Genomic DNA, 27,551 nt, shown 5'->3' with positions numbered 1-27,551 from the left:
CACCGTGAAGGTGTGTCGTGCTTGAAAAGTTTACTCGCCGTGCCGTGCGCGGTCAACAGCTGTGTTTTGTGTGTAGTAATTTCGCGTTTTACGGTCCATCGTCTCCGAGGTACCGCTAAGGTGGACCGTTTTAGCGATTGTGTCGTTATTGACGCGGGCGTAGCTCGAAAAACAGGGTGACGTGTTTTGTGCATCTATCGCTGGTGAAAACCGTGTCATCGTTGTGCTATTCTTTGTGACAAAACCAGTATTGACACCGGATCAGCGAAAAGAAACTGCCGACCCGTTGGTGCTGTTTACGGTACGCGTGAGTTTAGGGGTCTAGGGTATAGCTGTGACGAGGACAAAATGTGTACATAGGTATAAAAGAACGTGGGTTTTGCAAGAACCGTTATCGCATTGCCGTGTCAAGGGTACCGAATAGATTTCCTATGGCGCCATCACGCCAGTGGGGCTTGCTTGATGGAATATGCAACGCGCTGGCGCACCTACATTAGTGCTGTAATGGATTCGTCATGATGTGCAGACGGCTTAATGTTCAACCGACCGTGCTGTGGGTCTTTGTTCATGATCCGTGTGTTCGTAGAATTGACGCAGCATACCCGTGCACTGAAGATGTCGAACACCCGAGGGGGTACAGAGGCAAAACGAACGTACACAACCGGCGGGAGGGACAGAAGTGCGGGACGCGTTCGATCAAACAGTTTGTCATGACGCAGAACCTCGCTGATGACATCGTCCATCGGCACGAAAAACAACCGGATGCAACTACAATCTCACCCACACTGATTCTTTTACCGATCGTGAAGGAAGTTCTGATTGCGTTGAATACAAATGCAATTGTTCAAACTAGACGCCTAGTGTTTATCGTTAGAAATCTGTTTACCATATTTCAACTCATGGCGCATTACTATTTGGACTACATTCATTTTTGTTTGCTTGAAAATGATCATATTTTTAATTATTTCTGCGGCTATAAATATCTTCTTTGAATTGATGTTAATATTTATAGGGACCAAAAGCCTGGACTTGCAAGGCCATCCGGTTATTAACGCTAAACAAACCTAGTTTACTGGTTCCTCTGTCTTTTTTTTTAACAATGCGAATATTTGCAAATTAGCAACCCATGAGGTGTCACTGGAACATGATTTGCGTCATCGGAACTCCGCTGCTGATCACATTCATATTGACGCACCAACATGCACATACACACACACACACGTCGCTTCCTTCCACTTGTAACTTATTAGCATGGTTTGCTGTAATCAAATATGTAGACCCCAAAAAGATCCTTTGGCTTAAAGCTCATCATCGTGCAAGAATTGTGAGTCTGCCGGGATGAGTGAGGGAGCAACACGTTGAGGAGGAGACTTCGCTGCAGAAAATGGAAACCTGTTTGGCTGGCTACAGCCCCAGCGTCCGCTTCACGGCTACATATCCCCATAACACCGCCTACGACGCCGTGCAAGTTTAGCAAATCCCACGCGGAGACTTTCAAGATTCATGCCGGTGCCGGGATTTCTACGAAGATTGCTCAAAATTCACCCTCCACAAACCATACATGACACGCAGCAGCATGTTCAACAGTCACACGTACGACGCATTCACGTTCACCTGAAGAAGGAAGCCACACCGGGGCAAGACCTGCTCTTCGTGGCATGGCGGGTTCGTGCGGACGGTGTAGAAGTGGCGGGCAATATTTCTCGCTCGATAAATATTTAATAAGACAACTTGGCCCACATCCGCGCGTTATTGTGGAAAGGAGGAAGGCAGCGGGGATGGACGAGAATCGCACGACTCGCGCATTTGCATCCAAACTCCTCCACCTTACCCCCAACTACCGGAATGCCACCGCGAACTGTTGCCACTGCGGGCTGCACCTAGGGATCGTCAAATACGCCCACGAGCTATCGGGACCAGTGGTGGTTTTGGTTCCTGTCTGCCGGCAAGCCACAAGGGCTCGGGGTTTAGGTTATTATCTATGGATGGGGCCCACGACTCCGCTTCTTGACTCTCGCTTCGTTCGGTAATGGTTCCGGATCGCTTCGGCTTGCTCTGCTTGCTTTACATTAGTATATATGCCTCCGGGATGGGAGGAACCACGTGTAATGGGCGTTCGCTTTAAGGCACAGTATTATCGAATCACGAAAATCACACCCCAATCCCCATATTTCCTGCTACTTGCGCCGAATGTCCCGCTGTATGACCGTTTTCTATTTGCTCTTTCATTTTTTTCTCATTTCATAAACTCGCCCTCTCATACGTGCCCCCCTCATCCGGTGGTGGTGGTATTCGAACACAACACAAAACAATCATTTGGGGACCATCCTTCCGCCGAACTTCGTTCTGACCTCCGCGGACCACACACGCGATGCGCAGAGCGATGAGACTAGTGTCCGATATCTACAATGAAAGCATTGAAACGTCACTAGGAGGAATCGCGAAGCATCTAACGCAAGTAAATATCATTCCCCATGTCCCTGTTGTTAACCTCTGGTACTGTTCATTCCCGCCCATCAGGGCCGTTGACTGGCGTGGCGTCATAAAGAGGGGCAAAGGGTAATGACCAAAAAGACGAGGCAGTCGAAGGCAGAGGGCTATGGTTGCTGTAGCCCTCCGCTGCCTATGAACAGTGCCCGGCAACGGCAAGCGTGACCCACGTTCCAAGCTTAAAGATATACCACCTGTATTCTACTGAGTAGGACTTCCTGCATTTCGCAGGTTTCTTCGTCCTCGTCCTTTGTTAATATTTTTGGCTTGTATTCTACTCTTTTGCTCACTCTTCCGTTTTCTTCTTCTTCTTCTTCTTCTTCTTCCACGGAATGCATTTGCTTCCCGTAGCCGCCACAACAGCAGCAGCACCGACGACTTCCGAACCATCCGCACTCACAGCAGCAGCAATTTGTCGCCTTAAGCACCCTGAAACGTTGGGGCGAACAGCCAGAAGACAGCCGCGACCACCAGTCACGTCCTCGGCCGACCGATTACAGCCAATTTGCGGCGAACTTTGAGGGAGGCCCGAAGCACCCGGTCAGCCCGTTCCCGTGCGATGCGCAGATCAACAATCGTTTCGTAATCTGGTGAGTAGTCGTAGGGTCGGAGGTCAGGACCGTACCGTATCGATTGCAACGGAACGAGAAGCATATACGGGGGAAGGAATAGGCAGGGATAGGTGCATTCGCTAGTTGCACCGGAATGGTGTCAGAGGTATAGGTTCGGTCGGTAATTCAGAAACGATTTTGACTACTCAACATCTAAACCTATGAGGAGGAGTAGGAGTGACTGAGAGACGGTGTCAATGTTACCGGTGCACGGTTGGTTTTGACAGTGGCCGTGAATTCAAAATAGACTAGGTTTTTTTCCAACAACAACAACTAAAAGACTAGTGGTTGTTCATGTTTTCGTGCTGAGCCCATATCGGGTAAATTGGAAGAACTATCCAACAAGATTGGCAGGTATCGATTTTTACCGCCCAAACCTTAGTATCTGTTGTAGTAGGCTATAACAAGTCAGCCCAATGAAATGTATGTCATAGTAGGCTAGTGCCATGTGCAAGAGGGTGCTTCCGTTTCACGCCGTTGGTCTATTTGGATACACAATAAAGAAACTCTGTACAAAAGCATCGCATCGTGTGTCCGGGGGCCAATTCTGCACTTGCTTCATCAATTGACTGGGGATAAACATTCCTAGAGACGACAAATATGGCAGAATCTATAATCATTGAGGGTAGCAACCACTTCTCTTTCCCATCTCTACCATACCAGCATCGGTACTCAACCATTAATTAATACGACATTCAATTTTCGTTCCGATTGCAGGGAGGGTGATATATCGCAGCTTAAAGTTGATGCGATTACCAACAGCACCGATGAAACGTTGACGGAAAAGAATCGTGTGTCGAAGAAAATTTTTGGTCGCGCCGGTGCCGCGCTTACCTCTGCTATTATTCACGACGTCAAAAGTAAGTATGGCTTCCCCCGGTGCCCTAGATAAAAGCCATTGGTTCAATTTAAATCCGCTTCCATTTCACGCCTGGCTCGAGTAATATAACCTTATTGCGTTTCATGTGTGACTCCCTACCGTTGTCTCCGCAGGATGTAAAACCGGTGAAGTTCGTGTTACGCCAGGGTTCTTCCTACCAGCAAAGTACATCATTCATACCGTTGGTCCGATTTACAGTGAAAAATATCGGACCGCGTCGGAAGCGACACTGCATGCTTGTTATCGGTAAGCTGTGTTTTCAAGAAATGTTGTGGCGACCGACGTTTTCCAAATGACTTGAATTTCTAACCGCAATCTTGGTTTCGCGTTTTAATTTCAGAAACGTATTGTACAAAGCAAGGGAGCTAGGATTAAGAACCGTTGCTCTATGTGATATTAGTTCGGTGCAGCGTAACTTCCCAGCCGACACCGCTGCTCATATAGCGCTGAGTAAGTATGGAAAAACGAGTGGCAAAGAAACTGTAAGACTCAACTACCTTTCCTTCTGTTTCGCCGTAGGGACAATTCGTCGTTTTTTGGAGCAATATCGTGCCGAGATTGTGATAGTTTGCCTTGAATCCAATGCACTCAGTATCTACGAGGTACTAGCGCCACTCTACTTTCCGCGCGATCAGCCCGAGGAGAGAAGTGCCCTGTGGCAGCTGCCGAAGGATATCGGAGGGCTGTATGGTGAACCGCAGCTAGCCGACCGCCAGATTAGAATCATTCACAACCCACAGCATTCCGTCATGATAGAAGGTGAGTATTTTAGGATAGGATCTTCTCCATCTTTGATCATCGAGTGTGTGTTTCTATTGCTGTGTGTTATTTACAATGTAAAAGTTTTCGAATGGATTCCATGGCGTGCAATGAATGAATAGTCACCAAGTTGCCACTACTTTAACTTAGCAACTAAAAATAGATCACCGTATAGCCAGAACTGAAGTGATGTGTCGCACACAACAAAACCAAGAAGATAGGGATGGAGGTCCCCCGTACGACTGCATCTACGTACGTTCAAGTAGTACACAAGTACAAAATACCAGCCCCGTAGTTGATCACTGGGTTGAGTAGAAAAACTGTCCCATTATTACCACCATTAGTTGAACATTCTTATCAGCTTCAATCGCACCAACACCGTTTGCCGTGAATGCTCATTTTCCTCACTGATAGCGCAAACAGGCGTTCGGCCGATAGACAGGACAGTGCACAGTGCCTCTACGCTACCGATACTTCGATATTGGATCGATGCAATACTTTGTTGTAGTCACAGCAGCGAGGAGGTTGAATCATTTACGTTCCGTTCAGCGCGCGTCCAGTGTATTTCTTGTGTGTGGTCAGTGCGGTGATAATCTGTGGAAACGATGAATCCGGAGGGCGAAGCGAAATCCAAACAAAGTAAATAACATGCACAAGTTGTCTTCCTTCTTATGGTTTAGTTCGTAAATTTGTTTCAATTTAATTTTTTTATTTTGCTGTGCAAAATTGTATGAGTTGATGGAATATTTTGTGAACAAGATCACGCTATTGCCATCATTAACATGGATGTGCTAATTCATGTCTGTTTTAGATCAACAAAGACTATGATTACCATCCGAATGATGTGCAAACAAACGTGCCTGAATGATCCGGTTCAGATAGCAGTGAACGGTCTTGTTGTCTGCCTGCCTGCCTGCCTAAGATTACCTTATTTGTTGAACCTTCTACGTGGGTGAATCAAGTTTCTCGTGGCTTCAGGTACATGCAATGTAGTTTCGATACGCCATTGGTATGGTCAAATGTGTCCCATTGTGCCTTACGACACATAATTATCATCGTAGTATGGAAGAAATAGGTCAGTCGAAGCATTGCTTTGAGTATCATTTGAATTTGTTTTATTATTTATGTGCTAAACAGAGTTAAATGTAATAATGCATTATTGAGTGCAAAATAATTACGTTCCATTTCCTACTGCTTCGGCATTCTATCCTTTACCGCAATGTGCTCTAAACAATGTTTTGGGCGGCAAACATTGAACTCAACGAATGGTGTAGGTAATCTCATTCATTACTTTAAAGTTCTAAACAATAGTTCAACCGCTGTTTTGGAATTTCTGTCTCAACTTTTTAAAGTTTTTAGTAATTTGTCTATTCTCATTAAATAACACTCGAGGTGTAAGAGTTTGTCATTAAAATGATGGGTTTAATTGATGAATATGGACCTCAGAATGGAAGACATCCGGGATGAAAACGAAACAAAATAACTTCGCGGAAGCCATTGTCCAAACCACCTGATAGAACGCCTTTTGTTATGCAATCGGCGCGACAAGCCATTCAAAAAAACTGAACGAGATTTGAGTCAATCCGTCAAATGAGAAAAAATTTCAACGAAATACAACTTATTTAACGTTTTACAATTCTATGTTTTCCGATGCTTTTTTAACTATTCTCAAAAAACGTATACAGATAACTTTGAATCGTGAAACGAATTTCTACCTCAGCTGCAAACTGCCAATCGTTTCCTACTGACAGTGACCGACCGGTTAGTTTCCTGATTGTCTCTTTTTTCATCCCCACACTTTAGATCTCATTCATTCGAGATCACTCTCTTGGATCGCGATGCTGCTCTCGGTTTCACACTTTTCGCGTGATGCTTTCAGTCATCTTCGCCGACATCCGCGGACCGTGCTCAGTTCAGTGTTTGCTCTCGCGCAGGGGCGTAAATCAGACGCATCAGAGCCTGTAGCTGGTCGGCCAACCCTGGCAGTAAGGAAGCCCCTTCCGGTGCTGGGCCGTGGTGACTGTGTATGATCGTACCGAGGTCGATTCCGTTGTTATCGTCGTAGCCTCGCCCTTGTTTCACGTTTATATAGTGCATGGGTCTACACTCCTTTGCCATCTGATGGTGGGAAAAGCAGCCTTATCTAGTTATACGACAGTGGCTTGAGAACAGTGGCAAACCAGCAGCTCCGCCGTGCTTTCACTGCAAGTTGAGAGAACGATCGTGTCGCAACATCAAGTGCCATCAAGATGATAAATAATTCATTTGAATTTTCTTGTAAATCCTTCTCCTCACTAAAGCACAACCATAAGCGTAATAAAAAATTATGTCCTTTTAATTTTAGCTGACGACGATTCCGACACCAGCCCACACGATTTGGAAATGGGATCCGACGTCGAGTACAGCAATATCAACCTGAGCCTAGCAGCTCAACTTTCCGGTGCCGCGCATTCATTCACGCAAATGCAGGTAAGAATTAATTGGTTCCATGATAAACTGCAGTCAGATGTTTAAAATTCTAAGTTTCGTTGCGCTGTCCCAAATTGCTGTAAAAATGAAATGTTTTTAATTTGATAAAAAAAAAATCTTATTCACAATAATCATTTAGTAATCTTGAGCAAATTTACATCTTCTTTGTTGCAAAGAGGGCATTTGAAAGTGCATCACGATGATTGTGTGACGTTAAAGTGCATAGGTATCGTGGCATATGTGTTTTTGCATTTTACTTGAGCTTGAGGTTCAAAAGATAAGAGGTTCTTGTTTGAAAGAAGGACAGTTAAACATTTGCTTTGCGAGTTCCTCCCGTAACGATGAAGACGTTGATCTTGCTGATGAAGCTGCGTAAAAACGGATTGTTTCATTATAGTGTACTAGAAGATGGTATTTTATTGTTGTCATATCATAATTTTTTAATTAAAAGTTCGTAACAGCTTTTTTCTTTTAAATCTAGTTTAAATTATTATTTAATGATCGTTTTGTGGTGGATATATTTATTGAATTGTGGCATTTATAGAAAATGTAAAACAGGATTTTAACCGCTATACAAAGATCTCAAACAACCAATAAGTGAATTCTAGATCAAAATTCGGCAAAGTTCTTCTTGTTCTTCTAGGGCTTACTAGACATTTTTGCTATGCGGCTTTCGTAGACCCCAATTTAAATTCTTTGAAGCAGGTCTGAAGGCTTTTTTACTAACGATTTACATGATCTTTTAAGTCTGCGCACTTCTGGTTTGCCCAAATGCTTGCATAAAACCAGTCAAAAATAACCAACGATAAATGTAAATTAATTATATGGCTTATTTAGACTTTTGTATAAGATAGAAAAAGCAATATTAATTCTGCTAATAAATTATGTAGTTCTAGAAAGTAACGTACATAATAGAAGCAAACGAAACGATACTTCGTTTCCCTTGTCAAATCCTTCCTTTGTAATACCGTTATTAACCAGGGGCAAATTGGATTTGCAGATATTTCAAAATTTTCATGTTTGAATTTAGCGTATTGTTCAACTTAGAGTAACGAACAAAACGTGGTGCAATTTACAGAACAAAAAGTAAACAAATCACCACTTTGTCACAAAACTTCTAGACCACACCAAAAAAACATGAAAGGTTCCGTTTTTGAGGAAGGATTTTTTCTGTCAATCGCAATTTGACAGTAAAATTCAATGCCAAAAAGGGTATAAGAGTGTTATTAGTGTGGTTATATTCGCACAATCTTACATGGGCTTCTTTGTTGATTCCAGGGCGACTTAGATCGACAGCGTCTTCTGGGTGATCGGCCCCGTATGGTCTACGAAAGTGTGCTAGATGACGGGCTGGAAGGATTAGAACACCAGGAAAGGTAAGTTGAAACTTAATTTCCCGTAGATCGCTCTTATGCCAAAAAGCTTTGTATACGCAGATGTATCTCCCACGCCGCTGTTTGATTGCTTTTGGTAGAAAGATGTTTAACATTTTCCAGCGTCTTGTTAAATGCCATCCAAAGTTTGCCGATCGTGGTATTTTCTGCTTCACTAGCAAAAACATTATATCGTACCACCCCCTTGTATTATCGTATGCTTGGTTGCTCGTATTGCAAAAAGTAAATCTAAATAGACTGTTATCTTGCTGGTACTCTAGCTGTGTTATCAAAAGAAGCAATCCAGTGCAAGTGATTAGCTTGCGTGCTACCATCACGACTTACCTATCCCTTAAAAGCTTTCCTCCGTATTCTCAAAGCTCTCGAAGCGTGGTAAAAGCTTTATTCTTTAGTTTTTCCATCCATATTGGCAATTTTTCTTTTGTGGAAAGCTTCACGTGCTGTGCTTCATCGTGTTGATCCTTGCGGAAGCTTCCATACTACATTTTTAATGAACCTCTTGTATTTTGATTATGCCACAAAATCTACGAGTTAATTGAGACGCGGTACTATCCACTCAGCAAGGTCATAGGGTGAATCTGTTCTTGCTCCATTAATAATAAATTGTAAGCATTGGAGCCATGTAACAGTTGAAAGTCGTACGGTGACATTTTTTCACGTGTAAAATCAGATAATTTTGGGCCAACAACCCCTTTTCATATTGAATTTCTCGCGCGAAGGATTGCTGTCTCAAGTAGTGATACGTTTGAAATCGTAACATAATTAACTTGCGAGAAAATAGTTTCTGTTGATGGTTTATGCTAATGAACTTCAATCGATGGTGACTATTTCAAACCTAATGAAGTTTTAATAAACCATACGCCTTAAAAAGTTTTCATAAAGGCAAGGCACCAACTCCTTTCGCAATGTGGTTTCTTGAAGTTTCGTGTTGTGTGAGAATCGAAAATAGAAGGTTTCTATCCACCGATGTCCTTGTTTACTAACTAGTGATTCTTACACTGGTTATGCTGTGTAAGTGCAGTCACAAACGAATCCTACCCTCGATCCTTGAGGAAAACCATTCGAAAGGATTTCCCTTTGTCTGGGTTAGTTGGACTTCAATTATGACTTGGATTTTTCCTTGCCCCCACTAGTTCATGCGTCACTGATTCCTAAAATACATCGACCAATGTTGATTTTTGTTGCACACGTCATCGAAGGTTCCATTAACACTTGTGCTATTCGGAAGTACTCCGTTATTTATAGAACCATTCAGGTGGCAGACTGTACGGTTGAATAAAGTTCCTACATGTAAGGTAGTCCTCGGTTTCTTTGTACGTGTGTAAGGCCAGCACGCTGACCAGAAAACACATTTGAAGACACAGGCTCTCGGCTGCCACCGGTTCTTTGTCCGTGAGGCTGACTAGGGACGCCTCATTGGCCACCAACGTACGCAGAACGGCTACGGCGTAGTTATTTGACCTTTTTTGTGACGGTTCATTTGAAATATTGCTCCACAGCGCAAGCAAGATAACAAATTTGCGTACCCGAAAAATGAGTGGTGTTTCATGAAGAGCGGTGATATTTCATCTCAACTGGCACCACCTCTTTATGTAAAGACAAATGGTGCAATGAAAAGAAAAGAAAAAAAAAGACACAAACAAACAATCATCTCTCCCACACTCCATTTTGCAAACAAACCCAACCTGCTACCATCCAGTCCAATCTCATTTTGATAAAATCACTGGCCCAAAGTCCCTGCAGCCCATGGTGTAATGTTCAATCCATGTTTAATCATAACACCACCGTATCATTTACACCCATCCGCAGTACCGGTGGGATATCATTCTGCAGTAGTTGCCTGATTGTCCCCGTCATAACCATAAAAGCTGCGTCACATTGCTCGCGTCGGATGTTAAAATACGCTGTTTTTTTAACTTAACGGTGACTTACTTTAAGAAAACATAGCGATAGCTGAAAGAGCTAAAACCAACGTCGTTTTATTATATACAAAGCACCTCACATTTGCAGCTTTGGTAACTTTTGTGTCTGTGCTACACCAGTTGAGTTGTTTTGTTCGATAATTTAGAGTAAAATTTAGTACTTTTCAAAGTCGAAAGCGTTTGTCTCTTCCACGTTCGTTTGCGGTAGCTTTTCTTATACTTTATAAAGATTCGTACTGGTACCCTAGAGAAACATATTTTTTTTAAAGGAACGCTCTGAAAATACTAACGCAAAATATGTTTGCTTCTATTCTATCCATTTCTCTCGACTCTGCCATACGTTCGAAACCATAAGTTCACCGTTACTGGTGGATTGCGAGTGAGTATTTGTCAACCAAAATTGTCCGCAACACAGTTTGATCAATTGAGTTGAGTGGTACAAGTTTACTTTAGAACAGTTGTTAAACATTGAATTTTCCGCTCTGACGAGTAGTTTGTCGACTTGTTAGCTCCATTCATAGCTCCATTCTTTCGATTACCTTCTTCGTAGTGATAGTCCTTTCGATTTGCGTATTTTGACATGTTTGGGAACTCGTATGTTTTTTACAGTAATAACAGCTGAATGCGCCGACTTGTGTGCGGTTTACTACACACGGTTTAGTTTATGTTTACGTTTTACATACAATTTATCCATCCATGGTTAACTCATCGGAGCATGTGCTGCTGCTTGCAACAATCAGGCGGAAAATAACACACGTTTCCTGCCCCCGTTTTCAAATGCTTTTATCTTCCTCTGAGTGCCTCACCACATAATTGAACGATTTTAAACCCCATTTTGCTTATGCTTTGTTTGTCGTGTCTTCTTCTCTCGATCTATTTGTTGTTTGTACTGTTTGTTTGTTTTTCTCTTTATACTAATTTAGCATTGAGTTGTTTCATTGAGGTTAATTTTTAACAAATCATGCCCCACCGAATACGCTTACATATAAACTTATTGGCTTACACAACATTTGCACATACTTTTTCGATCGCTTTTAATGACTTTTTATTTTAACGGCTACAGCAAAAATATGGCTTCTAAGCTAGAATGAAAAGACTACGATGAATGTTTTCCCCAACCGACTATAAGGAATCCGGCGGGGAGCCGTGATGGGGAGCGGGAAATTCATTAAATGTACAATTTTTCACCCGCTACGCAATCAATGGAACTATCTTGCTGACGTCATAGTTTCACATGACATCGTTTAATCGTGACCATGCTTCTTTGCGTCGCCCGGTGGATGAGGGAAGCGGTCTGACGATGGGGAATGAAGAGTGATTCAGGAAAGTGCGCCTAATCACTGGCCTGTACCGCACGCGCCTGGTTTTTCTTTCTGTTTGTTTTCCTGCTTTGACCATTGTGAGAAACCCTTTTCCTCCACGGCCGGTCACAGGTGAATGCACCTGAACGGAGCCCTGAGCAAGGCGAGAGGTGAATTTTCATTCAATTCCGTTCGAGACATCATACTCTCATGCTTCAATGATCTTTTCAGCTTGCGAGCTGAACGGTGGTCTCGTTATCCTCCGATGATATCATGTTTTGTGTGTGTGTATTTTCTTCATCTTGTTTCAGCTCCTTCTCTCCTTCAGGTGGCTTGACAAGATGATGCTCTCTCTCCCTGCTTACAGACCGGGATCGCTCATTTTATTTTCCTTCCGAGAAACCGCCAAGACAACACCGAACGTGAAAAAGAGAACCGCGTGTCTCGCGCGCGCGTGAAATCATCTGTTCGATGCGGGAGGAGGAGGTGGGAGAAGTAGTGACCACATGCTCGCGGCTCACACACTTACACGCGGTTCCGAGGTTGTCCGAGGCTCGGTTTGGCGCACCGTAGTCAGTCATCGAACGACACTCGGCGGGGTTCAACGGTTTTGGAAACCTTTTTTAACGAACGCGCTTTGGCTGTTTGTAGTCCGCGACTTTCAGTTTCATCATTATCATCATCCAACACCTCTCGGTCGGTGCGTTTGGTTCGGTTTTGTTGCCTTCCGTTGGTCAGAGTGCTTTAAACCACACTTGCACACACCACGAACCAGCCGAAAATAGCCAGATTAGTGCATCCGTGTTTTGCTGCATAGTTTGGGTTCGGTTTTGCGTGTGTTTTGCGACCGTAGCGTGGTGGTGTGTCGGTATCGTTGAAGGATTGCGTTATCATCCAGTCGCCGCAACCTGCTGGAACCGTGTCTGTGTCGCAAGGATACGAGTGAACTATTATATCACGGTGCGTGGAAAGTTCGCCCGTTCGATTTAGGCTGGCATCGCGTGCCTAGAACGATTACGTCGTACTTACGTCTTCCTTGCGGCGTACGGAACGCAAAAGGAGACCCCACCGTTTCCCCCGTGCTGATGTTGGGAAGAAAATTCTATTTTTAAACAAAACATTTTTCCTCCAAATCAGACTCTCTCCCTTCTCCTGTGGTGAGAAAAGCGTTGCCGAGAATCGATCAGCTTTCCCTTCCGGTGGCTCTCTTTCTCTCACAGACACTCTCTCTCTCTCTCTCTCTCACTTACCGTGTGAAGTTTTCCGCCAGAGAGCCTAACGGTTATTTTTCCGTACGACGCTTTTCCGGTGTTTGCATCGCGAACGGTGGCAGACACGGGCAACACGGCGGACCGTAACCGTAGGCCACACGGTTGCCCCATTCACGTTCGGTAATCGGTTTGGAAGAGAAGTGGATCGGTGAAATTAATTGGCATAGTTAGAAAGTGAAAAACAGTTTTCGCACAATCATCAGGCATCGGCAGAGCAGCGCCATTTCATTTGGGTTCGCTTCGGCCTCGAAATTAACGCCCCGAAGCAGCGACGCACAACCGCACATCGATCCGGATCTCCGCACTGTTTCGGTGTGCGTCTCGGTGGAGAAATTTGCCGTTGCCGTCTAACTCTTCTTCGGGTATTGATTTTAACGGAGTTGCCGGTCTTGCCCCAGTGTGCTAGTGGCTCGCGAAACGAATTTCTCAATCGCAAGGTGGAAATTGGTGTGAACGAAAGGGGCCCAAACAGACCGCCCTTGCCCCGTACAGAAGCATCGCTCGAATTACCAGTGTCAACTTCGCCTCGTTGTGTCGGCGGCAAATATAGTATCCTGCCGGTGGATGAGCGGTTAGGGTAGTGTCACGAGACAGCATAATCAACAGAGGGACCACTTTACACGGTTTTTTTTATTTCGTGTTTGCCATCACACTCATCGAAGCAGAACCGCCAGCAGCAGCCATGGCCCAAATGGTGACAATGGAATCGATCGATCTGAGCGATGCGACCATCAGCATACCGCCGGAAATCCAGGTGGACCAAATACACATCGAAACGCCGGAGGAGAGGTGAGGAATGGGCCGAAGGTGTGATGGCCGACAGAAATCAGATGGTGCTTGGTTCAATAATAAGCACAACCATCGTCCTATTCTTCGGCCATGGAAATGGAGAAAGCCGTCTGCCAAGAAGAGCGCAATACCCGGGTAGAAGAACTGACCGCGGATGTACTATGTACTCCAGTCTGGATATTTCCCGCACATGAGCGCTCTAAATATAGCCAAGGAGATACACCGATGCCGGTTTCACACATATCGGAAATGGTTCTGTTTTTAGCCCCACCAGGCCATGATGATTACAATGATGAGGAGGATGATGGTGATGGCATTGGTCCAAGTGTTTCGAACGACAATCGCTATGGGATTATTCCATTCCAATACAAGCCCCCCCCCCCCGAATGCATCCTTCCCGAGTGGATCAGATTCATTCAATCTCGGGCACACTTGGGCTTAAATGTTGAATGCCAGAATAATGAGAAATATTTTAATTTTAACGACATTTTATGAAAACCAACTTCGTTAGGCGAGCATATATAATGTTTTTTCGGTTTTATCTCAAGTGTTTCATTGATTAAACTTTGAAGATAAACCATTTGCTATGTTAAATATCTTCAAACTTGGTAAACAAGTATTGTATCTAGTACTAATCAAATTCAAGAGAGTACTTGAAAGTTGAGAATTTGCGTATATTTTTAAAATGATTGACGAATGTCGTAGCTCTTGTTGCTATAGACTAGCAATACTATACCCTCTAAAAGTCTACAGAAATTTTTGTCGCTTTTTTAAGTACATAGCTGCTGCCCTGTTCTTCAACACAGAAAGCTTTCGGTGGAAAAGAAAAATACCGCCAGTTGGTTCCTCAGCTTAACGGATGAGTCTGCGTCAGCGTCATAAAAATCAATATTTGCCCGTTCCGTTCGTTACAATTGTACTCGATTGTCTGTCCATCCCCCGCGCCCCCCCCCCCTCTCCCTACCTCCCCATCCCAAACGTCACTATTTTGTAGCCACCACCGGGCGCGGTGCAAGTAGGGGGGTGGCCAACACTTATTTACGCCTCGGCGCAATATTGCAGGAAGCAGCTATAAGTTAGTTCCTACATGCACGAGCTTTTAGCACGGCGAACGCGGACAAACATCCATTATGATATTGAATATCATCTGGCCACACAACGGTTGATGCCGCGAAGGGACGGTTTTGAAAAATACATGGGCCCTTTGCATGGGAAATCGACCAATCGGGTCGAAAAGGGAGCGAAACCACCCGGCCGCTCGCGGGACGCGGGTTGGAACCACTTTGGAAATGAAAACGGCGCGTTTACGTTGTCGTGAAAAGGAAAGTAATAAAAAACGGAACCATGGAATCGGACCGAACCGACCGCGCGGGGGTCCCGGTTGCAGTTGGAAAAAGAAAACGGGATGTTTGGGGTTTATTCAAAACGCGGGTGTAAAGTAATAAATAAACGCTCAAAGTCACCAAATGGCCATTGCATAGTCAGTGGAGAGGGAGGAATATCGGGCATTTTCTCGCACCGAGCCATTCGCTTACACGTGAAACTCGGACGCTGACGAAGCTACCATGAGGTAATTCGGTTAAAAGTTCCAATAGAGGTGGGAACAAAATTACATTAAATTTTCAAACCTCTCTCTCTTGCGCTGCATGAGTAAATTTTGTATGTACTTAACAACAAACAAACAAACAAACAAACAAACAAACAAACAAACGAACAGGTGCATCTTACATGTCTGTGTTTGGTTTGCAAAAGGAAGAGAAGATGCTTAAAAAATAATGCGATTCACAGTTTGCGAAAACAAAACGCACATCCCTGTGAGGGAAACGAGTGTTTCTAATTAGTTTACTTTTTGCTGCTGACGGTGTAAACAAGTGTACCATTTAAATGGTAATAAAAACCGATACATTTTACCCTTACGCTGTCGGGTAGGATGCGTATAAACAGATGCGCCTGCTCCGGACTGGACACTCTCGAGCAAGTTCAAACGCAACGCAACCACAGTGGCGTGGCAAACTAATGCTTTCCTAATTAGGCGACTAATGTTAAGTGCCTTGACGCGATGACAACAAATCAAGCGTGGTGCGGTGTCTTCTCAGCGCGCGAACCACCGCTTCCGTTCACCGTTCGCCTTTGCCATGTGGTGGGAGGGTTGCGCCGATAATGCTTATGTGAGCGCGTGGCCTCTGACCACGAGTCACGAGGTGTGGTTGAGTAAAAAACAAAAACAACTAACAGCCAGCTCACTGTTAATGCACGGCTGGCATATCCGACGGAACGAGGCAGATGTGGCTTGAGAGCAAATTTCTGGAACAGATTAACACTTCTCTCCGTTTTCCTATCATTTTAGTGAGCAAAAGCGACCATCATAAAACGTGCGAATTACCGGACGACAAAAGTCACCTTTCGAAATAATGTATTTTTCGTATGCTATTGCACAGTTTCATTGTTCAAAGCAGACAAACACAGCACACATAAGCAGTCGTCCAGCTGTTCGTGTTGTGTTGCGCACTGGCCACAGCAACAAGGATCGCGTCGTTTGTGTATGTTTGTAAAAGTCTGCCAAAAATGGGCACACACCAAATTGTGATCACGAGGCTGCGCGCTGGTGAGGCTCGTTAGATTGCCCATTAGGTGCTGTTCGCGCCAAGGTAGACGGTGCTAACCGTGCATCAGGAGATGGTGAGGGAAGGGAGAGGAGGGGTAGCGTCACTAGTGGCGTATCAACGCCACTTCGTTCCGCATGGAGGCCCACGGGACATAATACTGCAACGTGAGCAGAAACGTGATAGGCTTTGGCGAAATCTGCCGAATTAGAACGGGCGCTTGAGTCGCCCCACCGGACCGTGTCCCCATATGGTGGAAGAGGAGCGAAGGCTTTTACGTACGCTGCAAAGAGCAAAGTATTTTAAAGCTCCAAATCGAAAGCTATAGTTAAAAGCAACCGCGGGGGGTCCGCGACAGCCGAGCGGTAGCGCCGGTTAGAAAATCGGCCCATGAGCGCCGGGGCTCACCACCTCGACGGCGTGGGTTCGAATCCCAACCGAGACCGGACCTTCCCCTGTACGAGAGGACTGACTATCCACGTACAACAGGGAAACAAGTCTCGTAAGCCCTTAACGGACAGGCATGACCAACAAGGTCGTTACGCCAAGAAGAACAGTTAAAAGCAACGAACTTAACGCGGAACGTTCTAAATCCCGATTACTCAGTAGAATGTTGGTTAAGTATCATATAGATCGGGGCTATACAATATACACCGTTTTCGAGCCCAGGTAACCATCGTTCAACTGCTTCTGTATCACTGTTCAACAGTAAGTAAACATTTGATGTCCAACTGAAATACTGTTGCCGATCTGTGCATGATCCAAACGTAAATGAATAAAGTTCAATCGCAACGAAACATTTGATGCCTCCGATTTCAATGCACGTTTATATTGCCCGGATTCGTTTTTTGTCCTATTATCACTTTTTACAATCGTTGGAGTGGGAAATCTTATGGTAAATAATTAGCTGCGGAGTATAAAGAGCTTTTTTAATCGTTCAAGTGAGTTATTGACGAACATGGCAGACGAAAATAATGAAAAAATGCCATCCAGAAATCCACGAAAACTTACAACAACTGTAAAACGACTTCTTACGAAGATCAAGAATTTTTTACGCCGAATGCAGATTATCATAAAATTTTAATGTGCCTGAATTATAAATTATATTTATTTTTATTCTAATGGTCTTTGCAAATTAAATCAACAACACGAAGTTAAACCTTTATCATGTAAACGTATCAGCTTTATTACATCAAATGTTTCGTTGCATTTGTACTTTATTCATTTACGTTCGGATCATGCACAGATAGGCAACAGTATTTTACTTGGACGTCAAATGTTTACTTACGGTTGAACAGTGAAGCAGTTGAACGATGCTTACCTGGTCTCGAAAACGGTGTATCTAAAAATTGTTTTTATTCTATCACTAATTAAAACCGCAAGCGTACGCAATGTAATTAAAAAAAAACCCCAGGTGTTGATATATACTATGTTGTTGCTCTTTTGAGTATTTTGCTTATTATCCGAGACTACCACCGTACTGCGAGTAATCAAGAGTCCACTGTACCTGGTTTGAACACCCCTTTTCTATCCAAGGTGATTGTAACAATGTACGTGAACCATCTGCTGCAGATTTACGACTTATTTTAGCTTTAAATAACAGATAGTAATTATGTCGGAGACATACGGATATTGATCGATGGAACAACTTCGTAGGAGATTTATTCAACTCTCCTCGGACACTTTCGCCAGTCACGAGACGTTCCTTACCCGAACAACGCATGCACAAATCGATCGATGCTATCGTTCGACGTTGGCGAGCCGACCTTCCACGACCGACCAGCAGCAGCACCAGTCTCAAAGGCATCACAGCAACTCGGGTCGTGTGTAAATCAAAATGCGACGAGTGTATCGTTATTGGCCTTTCTCGCCCGAAGTGTTCCGTCACCCCGGAACCACCTCCCCGGTGGGGAGGTCGCGACTTCCGAGATGTGGAGCCCGCCATGTCCTTCGAGGGCTGGGACGAAGGACAACCGGTTGAAATTGGTTGCACAAAATCCTTCAAGGGAATGTAATGTGGCGTCCACTCTGGCGCTCGCAAAATAAAAGACACTTTTTTCAAAACGGGCTACCTGGAAATATGCAGCACTGGTGCAAGTGCAAGCGATCTGCAGTCATCGTAGAGAGTAGAGACCATCCTTATTGAATCTGCCCGCAGCATTAAGCAATACTTCATTAAACCAACCACGTTCCTCTCCCCTTCGGGAGGGGTGTATGCGGCCTAAGATGGCCTTCGCCTATCACCACCAGTTGCTGAACTCCTTATGAGTTCGCTTCTTCGCTTCAACGAAACCGTTTTTCATGGTCATTTAAGGAATGCATATGACAAGGGAGAGGGAGGAGGTGTGTCTTCAGTAAACCTTTCTGACCATGAGACCGTTTTTTCGTTTGTTTTCCTTTAATATTTTATAAGGCAGCATTTGTAGCTATATATAAATCGAGCAACAACTCCTCATCCGTGTTTAGCGTCTCCAAGTGGTTGTTTTTTTCCATTTTGGCAATATTTTTCTAGCATGCCTTTTCTAACTTTATTTGCTTTCCTTCGCTTCGAAAATAGGCACCGTTAACAAACCAGATGCCCACCTGTAATGCATAGTAGAGCGCGATTTCAGCAATGGGAACGCAAATTGCTCATTTTAGTAACTCCGTGTCTGTGTTTTTCTTATTTATTTTTGTTATTATATTCGTTAACCATTCTTTACTGAACTGACCACCATAGTTCTCCGCCTTCTAGCTACAACACTAGAAAGTAGTGGACGCATGCGAATTTTCAAAAAAAAAAAACAATCGAAGAAAACGAATGGAGAGTAGCTCCAGCATCGAACAGAAATGTTCCGCCCCACCCAACCCCACTCACCCACCCTCCGGCTCGTGATAAAACCCGGTCGCTGTAGTTCCGATGCACCAGCACTGAGACGATTTCTTCTCTCTTCTAGTACGACCACAGAAAACTATTGTCCGGAGATGATTGGCCACGTCCTAGCGACGCACGTCGGCAAACGGACCCGCATTCTGGACGGGTCCTTTACGTACGTGGAGCTGATGAAGCACTACCACTCGTCGCTGGATGAGAGCGAATGGCAGAAGGAAAATCTGTTAGTACCGAGTACTTCCCGATTGTTGCATTGCCTTAGCTTGAACATTCTGTTTGGTTCAGTTCCATTGGGGGCGTCTTAGCTCCAATGTGTTTTTGGTTTTTTTTTATTTTACATCATTATTGTGTTTTGAACACGATTTTATAGCTTCGTTTCGGAAATGTTTGATTTACTTAGTATGATTTGATTTTCTCTTAATTTATACCTTCATATACGGTGTTAATTTTTTTATTTAATTCTGAACTTCTTACCAAATAGGCTTCTCATAAAAGAAAATGTTTCCAACAAGCATAAAGAAAAAACATTAGTATTTCTCTATCCCAAAAGTGTTACAATGTTCATGTTATCAGTCCACAACATCCGTTATTTTTTCATGATCACGGGAATTCTTTTTATTTATCTGTTTTTTAACACCTCCATAATAATTGCCGCGGTAGCTTTAGCATGTTTACGTTTATTGATACGACGAAATGTCAAGCTGCCAAACTATCGGCCACACCGTGCTTAGTCATCGATACATTACGCATCACGTTTGGGGTAGGAAGAGAGGAACATGTTCTCTGATGGTAAATGATATTGTCGCACGTATTTAATTTGGATGATTCAGCTGGACTTTTAAAAGTTGAAGATTCTTTATCTTGGTGCTCAGTAATGATGCCAACGCGTAATGAAATCAAACACATTTATTGATCAAACATATTCATTCATTATACAAACAAGATTTTCTAAGCAAAACCAGCTAGCAGCAATTATCACAGATTTGCTGGAATGGAGAGAGCAAAGAAAAGATCGTTAAATGAAATGTTATGTTTTTTGCATTGATCGCAAATCTTTATCACCTTTATTTTGAATATTGTTTTTTTTTTTTATTATTTAGTCTCTTACTACTGTTAGATTATTATTATTTACGTAATTTGAAGCTTAATATCAATCAAATTTTAAATCAATGAAAACTATGTGCCACTGGTTGGCATAAATAGTTTATTTGTCGGTTCTTGTAAGATGTTTTCAATTGAATGTGCGTCATCATCGTTATTAGAAAATAATAAACTAGGTTAGACCAACAAGTAACACTTTTAAACATTTCATAGGGAAATCTCTATCTTTACCTTAGAAAACCATATTGCCTTTTGAGGGAACCTGTTTTTTATTTTTAAGCTTATGGCGTTTACTTTAAAAATATCATAAAACATGTTTTTGACTTTTTTTAAATACATATAATGCCTTCCTTTTGGGAAAAGAGGATAGCTGGATTTAGCGTGTTCAATTTTAGACCGTATGCATAAATGGAGAGATGGACGAAACCCAATCCTTTTCGTAGATTTGACTGGTACAAATTTCAGTCCTAAGTAAAGAAAAACAAGGAAAATCAGCAACAATGTTAATAAGTTTTGCTATATCGCATTTTGCATTCGACCCGGTGAATCTCCGGCCGTTCGTTCCGTTGTCCGAAACTCGGGTAATGATTTTAACCGTGCTCGTGTAGAAGGGCGCTGGGATCAAATAATCGAGTTAAACCAAACGAACCGGGCGAGAACTTCAGGGAAAAGGAGGGGGTTGTAAAAAGTACTAAACTAAATTTTCCCCCCATTTCCAACACTCAATCGGTGGGCAGAAATGAATCAGAGTCAACCTGTAAGGCTGGAGGGAACAAGGAACGTTTGGACCGGGCTTGGAGGGAAAAGGAAAACACATTCCCCAGCACATACTCACAACGCGCACACATCCGGGGGTCACTAGAAAACATGACGGGCGGCCGGATGTAGCCGGGACCCGGTAAATTATGGCCCACCGGAACGTCCGAAAGGTCGAATCGACTCTCCGCCGGATGTTCCACAATTTAGCGACCCTAGCAAGTTTCGCCATCGATCGGTTTTTCAAAGGATGGATCCTGCTCGAGCGGACGGTGCTTAAGTTCTGCTCCTCCTCCTCCTCCTCCTCCCCCCGCTACCATCCCGAGGCCATCCCGCTAGCCGGGAAAGCTCTGGCAAGAAGAGGCGGGGCGAACGAGGGCTAGCCTTTTTTCCGGTTCGTAACCTTCACCTTTGCGTATCAACAATGCACGGGAGCAGCGCCCGCCCGCGTCGTCACGTTCCTTCCTAATTATTTCACTACGTCGCCGCCACGCGCCAGTAAGTGGAGCGGCATTGGAATGTCGCCATCGTTCTCCAGCTTCTGCTATTTCGGTTCGACTCGGATTCCACATCCTTCGGTTTCACTCTATATCAACCTTTTTTTTGTTCTTGTTTTTTTTTTGTAAGTGATCTTGACAACTGCCCGGCGGGATGTGTAATCGTTTGAAAGGAAGCGAAGAATAAAACACGAACGTGGCGCCGCACACATACGCTCCAGGCGGGGCGACGCGAGAGAGTGCCTTATGAAGAATGAAAATTGCTGTGCCGCTACCCTTGGGAAGCACACAGCACTGTTTATGGAGAATTTTCATGCAATCGGCGACTGCTCAGGCGCTGCCGGCGTACAAATATGGTGATTAAATTGCACCACAACAAGGTTCCGGTTTTTTCTTTTCTTTTTTTTTGTGTCGGAGACATTTATTTTGCGGGCTTTCTTCTAGTGATTTTCCACCACCGTTCTCGTTCTCGTCGTCGGAATCATCATCGTCATCTCGGTGCGCTTTCAAGTAGGGCACAGCGCAGTTGATTAAATTAATCACAGACCAAACCCCGGTTTGGTTGGTTGGTTTTGCTTGGTCGACAACAAGAATAAATTTTTCTTCCCGAGAAATATTGTGGAACCCGATTGTGTCGGGTTGGCGCACTCGTCGCTAATTGGAATGATTCATCCCATGTTCTCCTCCTTCTCGGATTTGTTTTTGCCCTTATGATATCGTTTTGGATAATGCACCGACGCTTTAACGGTGTGGCGTAACACGACTTGTTGCCGGGGTTGTTGGTGATAATTTGATAGAACAATTGCTCTATTTACCTGTACTAATGCTTCAATAGTGTTTTTGCTCGTCCTTCTTGGCAAACTTAGTGTCGTGTATTTCGGCCGTCGTTTTTTCAGTTTTTTGGAAGGATATTTTATTTCTAGTACGAAAAAGGACAGTAATTCACTTTCAACATCGTGCACTTTTCCTTGTTACAACACTACAGCATATCGTTGAAAACAATATATCAAACTTCTGAATCGCGATATACTGATAAAATCCTTAAACAATTTTTAACATTCAAAACTACTTCTTATGTACATGAACTGGTTAGTTATTTCCTTTTAACTGGAAAAAGGAAAGTACTACGTTTTTTTAAATCAAAAATTTATTAAGTGCGTACGTCGATGAAGTTTGAGAATTTCTCTTTCTCACTCTGTTTGATGTAATAGGTGAATGGGCTTAAACAAAAAAGTTGTGAAAAAATATTAAAAAGGGAAGAACCTTCCCATGACAGTGTCATGGTGTATTCAGTCGCGGATTTTGATCTTAAATAAAAGAAACAAAATCCCTTGCTTACACTACACTACTCCTTTCTGTTAGGGTTCGGGCATGTGTCTTGTATTCTTTTTTAACCTAAGCTTAAACGTACCCCTGTTTTGTTTATTCATCCCATTCTCCCGACAGATATGAGCGGCTGCTTCGAAGGGCAAAGACGGAAGACCTGACGGAAGTGTCCGGCATCGGGTGCCTGTATCAGAGTGGCGTCGATAGGCTCGGCCGGCCGGTGGTGGTGTTCTGTGGCAAATGGTTCCCCGCACACAACATCGACCTGGAGAAGGTAGGGCGGGCTTGTTGATGGGCGTCGTCACGCAGGGAAATGGATTTTTCTTTTGCGTCCGACTTTGTGTGTGTGTGTGTGTGTGTTGTGCAATGACGTGAAAGAGGTCACCCATTAACAACGACTCACCTTTTTCACACTCTCTTTCTCTCCGTCAGGCCCTGCTTTACCTGATATACCTGCTGGATCCTATCGTCAAGGGCGACTATGTGATCGCCTATTTCCACACTCTCACCAGTTCGAACAACTACCCATCGCTACAGTGGCTGAAGGACGTTTACAGTATACTGCCCTACAAGTAAGTGAGCCTTCCAGCTGTGGTGAATTTCTACTCCACAATGAGTTGCCTTTTTCATCTCCCCCGCCCACGGGAGTGAGCCTTCCATCCAACGGGTTACGTAACGTATCGCCACCCCTTCGCAGGTACAAGAAGAACTTGAAAGCCTTCTACATCGTTCACCCCACGTTCTGGACCAAGATGATGACCTGGTGGTTCACAACGTTCATGGCGCCGGCAATCAAGACGAAGGTGCACTCGCTGCCCGGAGTGGAGCATCTGTATTCGGCGATTGCGAAGGACCAACTGGAAATTCCAGCCTACATCACCGAGTACGATATGGCGGTACGTCGTAGTGCGTCGAGTATATCTATTGCAGCGAATCCCTCTAACGTTTCCTTATTTTTTGTTTCTGCAGACGAACGGGATACATTACTTCCAACCCATCACCAACACGTCCTCACCGGCGTCCTAAGTATCGAGTGATGCATCCATCCTACCGACGAGCACTAAAACCCCCCGATTCTACTGTGGTTCCATTCTTCGCTGCAAACATCGCAAACACCCCTCCACTCCCCCGAACCAAAACACCGAGAGAGAGAGCTCTTTACGGTACCACCGCTTTTCCACCAGTGGCCACCAGATAGACTTTTCACCCGATCGAAACTCCTTAAACGATCGTCTCCAACGTCCAGATGAATTTGGCGTGTAGCAGAAAATGTACTCCTTCTGTCCTATTGCGTTACGGTTGGAAACCCTAAAAACAAAATAACTAGCGCTGTTACCAGCGGAACTGAATTGGAAATCTTTGCTTCCCCTTCTCCGTGGTTTGATGATGTGTGTGTCTCTGTGTGTGTGTGTGTTTTGTGTTTGAAGGAATTATAATGTAGTTATCGTTGAACAAATTCCTGAATGGTTGCGAATGCAACACTAGATTACACTGCGTTAAGTCTTGTTAAGTTACCGGAACCAAACTTCGTACACACAGAATGCACCGTCATGTTTAAATTATAATAATGATAAATAACGGTGGAAATGGTGAGGTGATGGTGGAATAATAAAAATCGCTGGTTTGCCGTTGGACAAGTTGTACACCAGTGGGAGGTAAATAGGTATTGGCAAGCCCCGAAGCATCGCACTGCTTTCTCCCATTCCTGAAATGCCCAAATGCATAGTATAGAGAAGCAAAAGTATCGATTAAAAAAGGGCGGCCCCGTAGCGATTGATTGCTAGCTCCCGAACCTCCCGGTTGAGAAGCCATTTTGCGAGTGAATATGGCCACAAAGAGTAGACAAGCGTAACTACAACCTTCAGTTTACGTTCGTAGGTGCCGTTGAATTGTTGTTATTGACGTCAAGCTGTGGCGTGAAGAGAAGGGCAGAGCAGCTTGTCGAGTGTTGATCGAATTTATTATCCTCATGTGTTTATCCTATCCATTTGTATCGGTAGCTTTCATTTTAATATGTTGAGGCGGAGAAGCGATTGAATACTAGCATTTTGAAGAAACAATCTGATTGGTTTACTCTCAAATTTTCTTACATTTTATTAGTAGTTGTTTTTTCTCTAACGGCCATCGGTTGTTGATGAACGTTTTTCGTTATCATACCCGCCAGTGTCTTTCGAAGAAAGTGTGCACACGCTCCTGCGAGAAGCTACTGTTTCGTTTTTTTTGCCACGTTTTTTCGTTCACCCTTTTAGTAGAGGCGTAGGGCAAGAACCACTAGTCCCACCTCCCCTCCCCCGTCCTTCATGTACACACATGCAGTGTTATACCGTTTTGCTTTGCTTACTTGCCAACGAGCGGTGCCAGCTACTAACTACTAATCTATTGTTACATAGATTTTGTCCTGGAGGCCATGTTATTTGGAACAAAAAGATTATTATATAATATTTGAGTAGAACTGTTAAAAATACGGGATTATCGTTCGCAAAAAAAGGGAAACGATTAGAGCTTTGGAATATAGATGATAAAAAGATAGATAAACAGAAAAAATGAAGAAGCGTGTGCTACACAGAAACATTAAAAGAAGCATTGCGCAAGAAATGGATGGAAAGTATTAAAAAACGAAAAGAAAAGAAAAAGATAAGTAATTTAGCAATAGATCAGTTGATACATATATATATATACATACATATATATAATCTTATGTATTGATTAGCATATATACAGATGTATGATTAACAAAAGTGAAAATATATAAAGTGCGCAAAACTTGCGAAAAGATTCAATAAATGAAGCTGTTATATCTGGATGACGAAACATGCGTTTGCAACTGGATGAGCAAACGCTTCGCAGAGAATCATAACCATGGTCGAGCTCCTCGAGCAGCGGCAAGGTCGAGGACAATTCTGTATCTAATCGTATGTGCAAGCGCAATTACATTTCGAAACAAGATGAACAAAGAAAGTGGTGAACACATATTGTTATACAGTGGAAGCAATATTAGACACATTCATTTTGTATAGCGCTGTGTTCTGTGAATTCGTCACACCGTAGATAAACTTTACTTATGCAAACGCACTTGTATAGGATATTGCCGTTTGTTTGACTGTTGAGTACTTCTTCAATCTGTAGCTGGAACGACCGTTCGAAGCGTTCGGTTGCGTACACGAAATAGTTTAAATAATTGTGATCCTCTAGCAGAGACGGTCTGCCATAAATGCCTTAACCAAATGAGTAGGACATTGATTTGCTTCTGTTTTTTTCGCCCCCCAAACATGCATTACATGGTTCTCACATGGGTCAACTGTAGAAAGGTAATATAAACAGATTTAAAACAAAACCAAAAAAAAACTGTAAGGCTTGAAAAGTTGCCTCTTGTTGAATGCAATACAACTTAAAAAACTGAATGGAAAAATCGCAAAAAAGCAATCTCCGTTTTTGAACATGGCACCATGCCCTTAATTAAGACTTGCGCACCATTCGATCATCATGAATGAAATTTCTTCGCAGCGTTGGCTTCGTCGTGTGTTCCTTTTATCATATATAGTCTCTCATAATGTATGTGCCAATGTTTCTTCTTCTTCTTCTTCTTGGTCATGATCTTCTAGGACGTTAGTAAAGGGAAGCCCGATTTGAACTGTGCATGGCAAAAAGTAATAATTTCAAAATCAACAAGCTCATACCTAGTCCCCGCTCGACGCCACCCCCTTTTCCATCATTATCAAGTGTGACACAGCGTCAGCACGATCATAACACCTTCTTCAGGGCTTGTAGAGAGAATAGTGTGTAAATGCTAGTCGGAAGAATAGTGACATAAAATGAAACGAAAAACTTTAAACAATTCAATCTGTTCTGATGGCAGAATGGCGAGATTTGGCTTACTATTAATTAGGTACAGGAAGGGTGTGGATCAAAACAAATGTTGCGAATAGTTACGAGCGAACAAAAAAAAAAAGAGAGAAAAAAGCAAAACCCTAAAGACAAATCAAACGCCAACATTATTACCAGTTAGAAAACCCGTTGGCGCTAGCAGGATGAAACATACTGAGCAAAGTGAACGAGAGAAAAGAAAAAAAAAAAGATACATTTCAACACAAATTTTAACCGCAAAGTTAAACCAAACAAACACCAATTAATTGTTTTGTAAGAAATGCAAATGCTCGAACGGGAACCGAACCGAATACAACAGAACAAGCACAGAAATTTACCGATTTCGTTTCGAACTTGTAATGCTTAATAATGTAAGCCAAGACATGAGCAGACCCGAGTCGTGGAACAAACATGTTGAACCAAAGCAGTTCTCCCTGTAGGGAGAGATGTAGATCGCAGCAACGTTTGTAAAGCAGAGCAAATGTAAGTGTAGCACACAGCCGTAGAAGCAGCCGCAGCATAGAATAGATAGTCCATGCGTTACAGGAGTTGTAAGGATTGGATTTGCCACAGAGTCTTAGAGGTTTGCCTCCCTCCAACTTGGCCACCGACGAACAAAAAAGTCTATATAAACACGTGGATGTGT

The 27,551-nt window shown here is 43.5% G+C and overlaps 1 protein-coding gene across 1 annotated transcript; it reads left to right on the top strand.

Annotated features, from left to right (window-relative positions):
- Positions 1–27,037, top strand: LOC131266458 (protein GDAP2 homolog). The gene is made up of 13 exons (XM_058268994.1): positions 1–301; positions 2,380–2,458; positions 2,842–3,080; positions 3,819–3,961; positions 4,095–4,227; positions 4,322–4,431; positions 4,501–4,740; positions 7,085–7,209; positions 8,488–8,585; positions 23,162–23,315; positions 23,474–23,613; positions 23,739–23,937; positions 24,011–27,037. Exons 2-13 carry the CDS (start codon positions 2,384–2,386, stop codon positions 24,065–24,067), a joined length of 1,713 nt encoding a protein of 570 aa, XP_058124977.1. The 5' UTR covers positions 1–301; positions 2,380–2,383; the 3' UTR covers positions 24,068–27,037.
- Positions 27,038–27,551: the final 514 nt, after the last annotated feature.

The sequence above is a fragment of the Anopheles coustani genome, chromosome 2 (assembly GCF_943734705.1).
Source record: "Anopheles coustani chromosome 2, idAnoCousDA_361_x.2, whole genome shotgun sequence".
Lineage (NCBI taxonomy): Eukaryota > Metazoa > Arthropoda > Insecta > Diptera > Culicidae > Anopheles > Anopheles coustani.
Note: the sequence above shows the minus strand (reverse complement) of the source record. Positions and strands in the feature narration are given on the sequence as shown.

What these genes read in the sequence shown, in the direction of transcription:
- LOC131266458 (XM_058268994.1), top strand. Translation starts at nt 2,384, where the DNA reads ATGAGACTAGTGTCCGATATCTACAATGAAAGCATTGAAACGTCACTA. An exon ending in TCGCGAAGCATCTAACGCAA is followed by an intron (nt 2,459 to 2,841) that starts GTAAATATCATT and finishes TGCTTCCCGTAG; the next exon opens with CCGCCACAACAGCAGCAGCA. An exon ending in ACAACATCGACCTGGAGAAG is followed by an intron (nt 23,316 to 23,473) that starts GTAGGGCGGGCT and finishes TCTCTCCGTCAG; the next exon opens with GCCCTGCTTTACCTGATATA.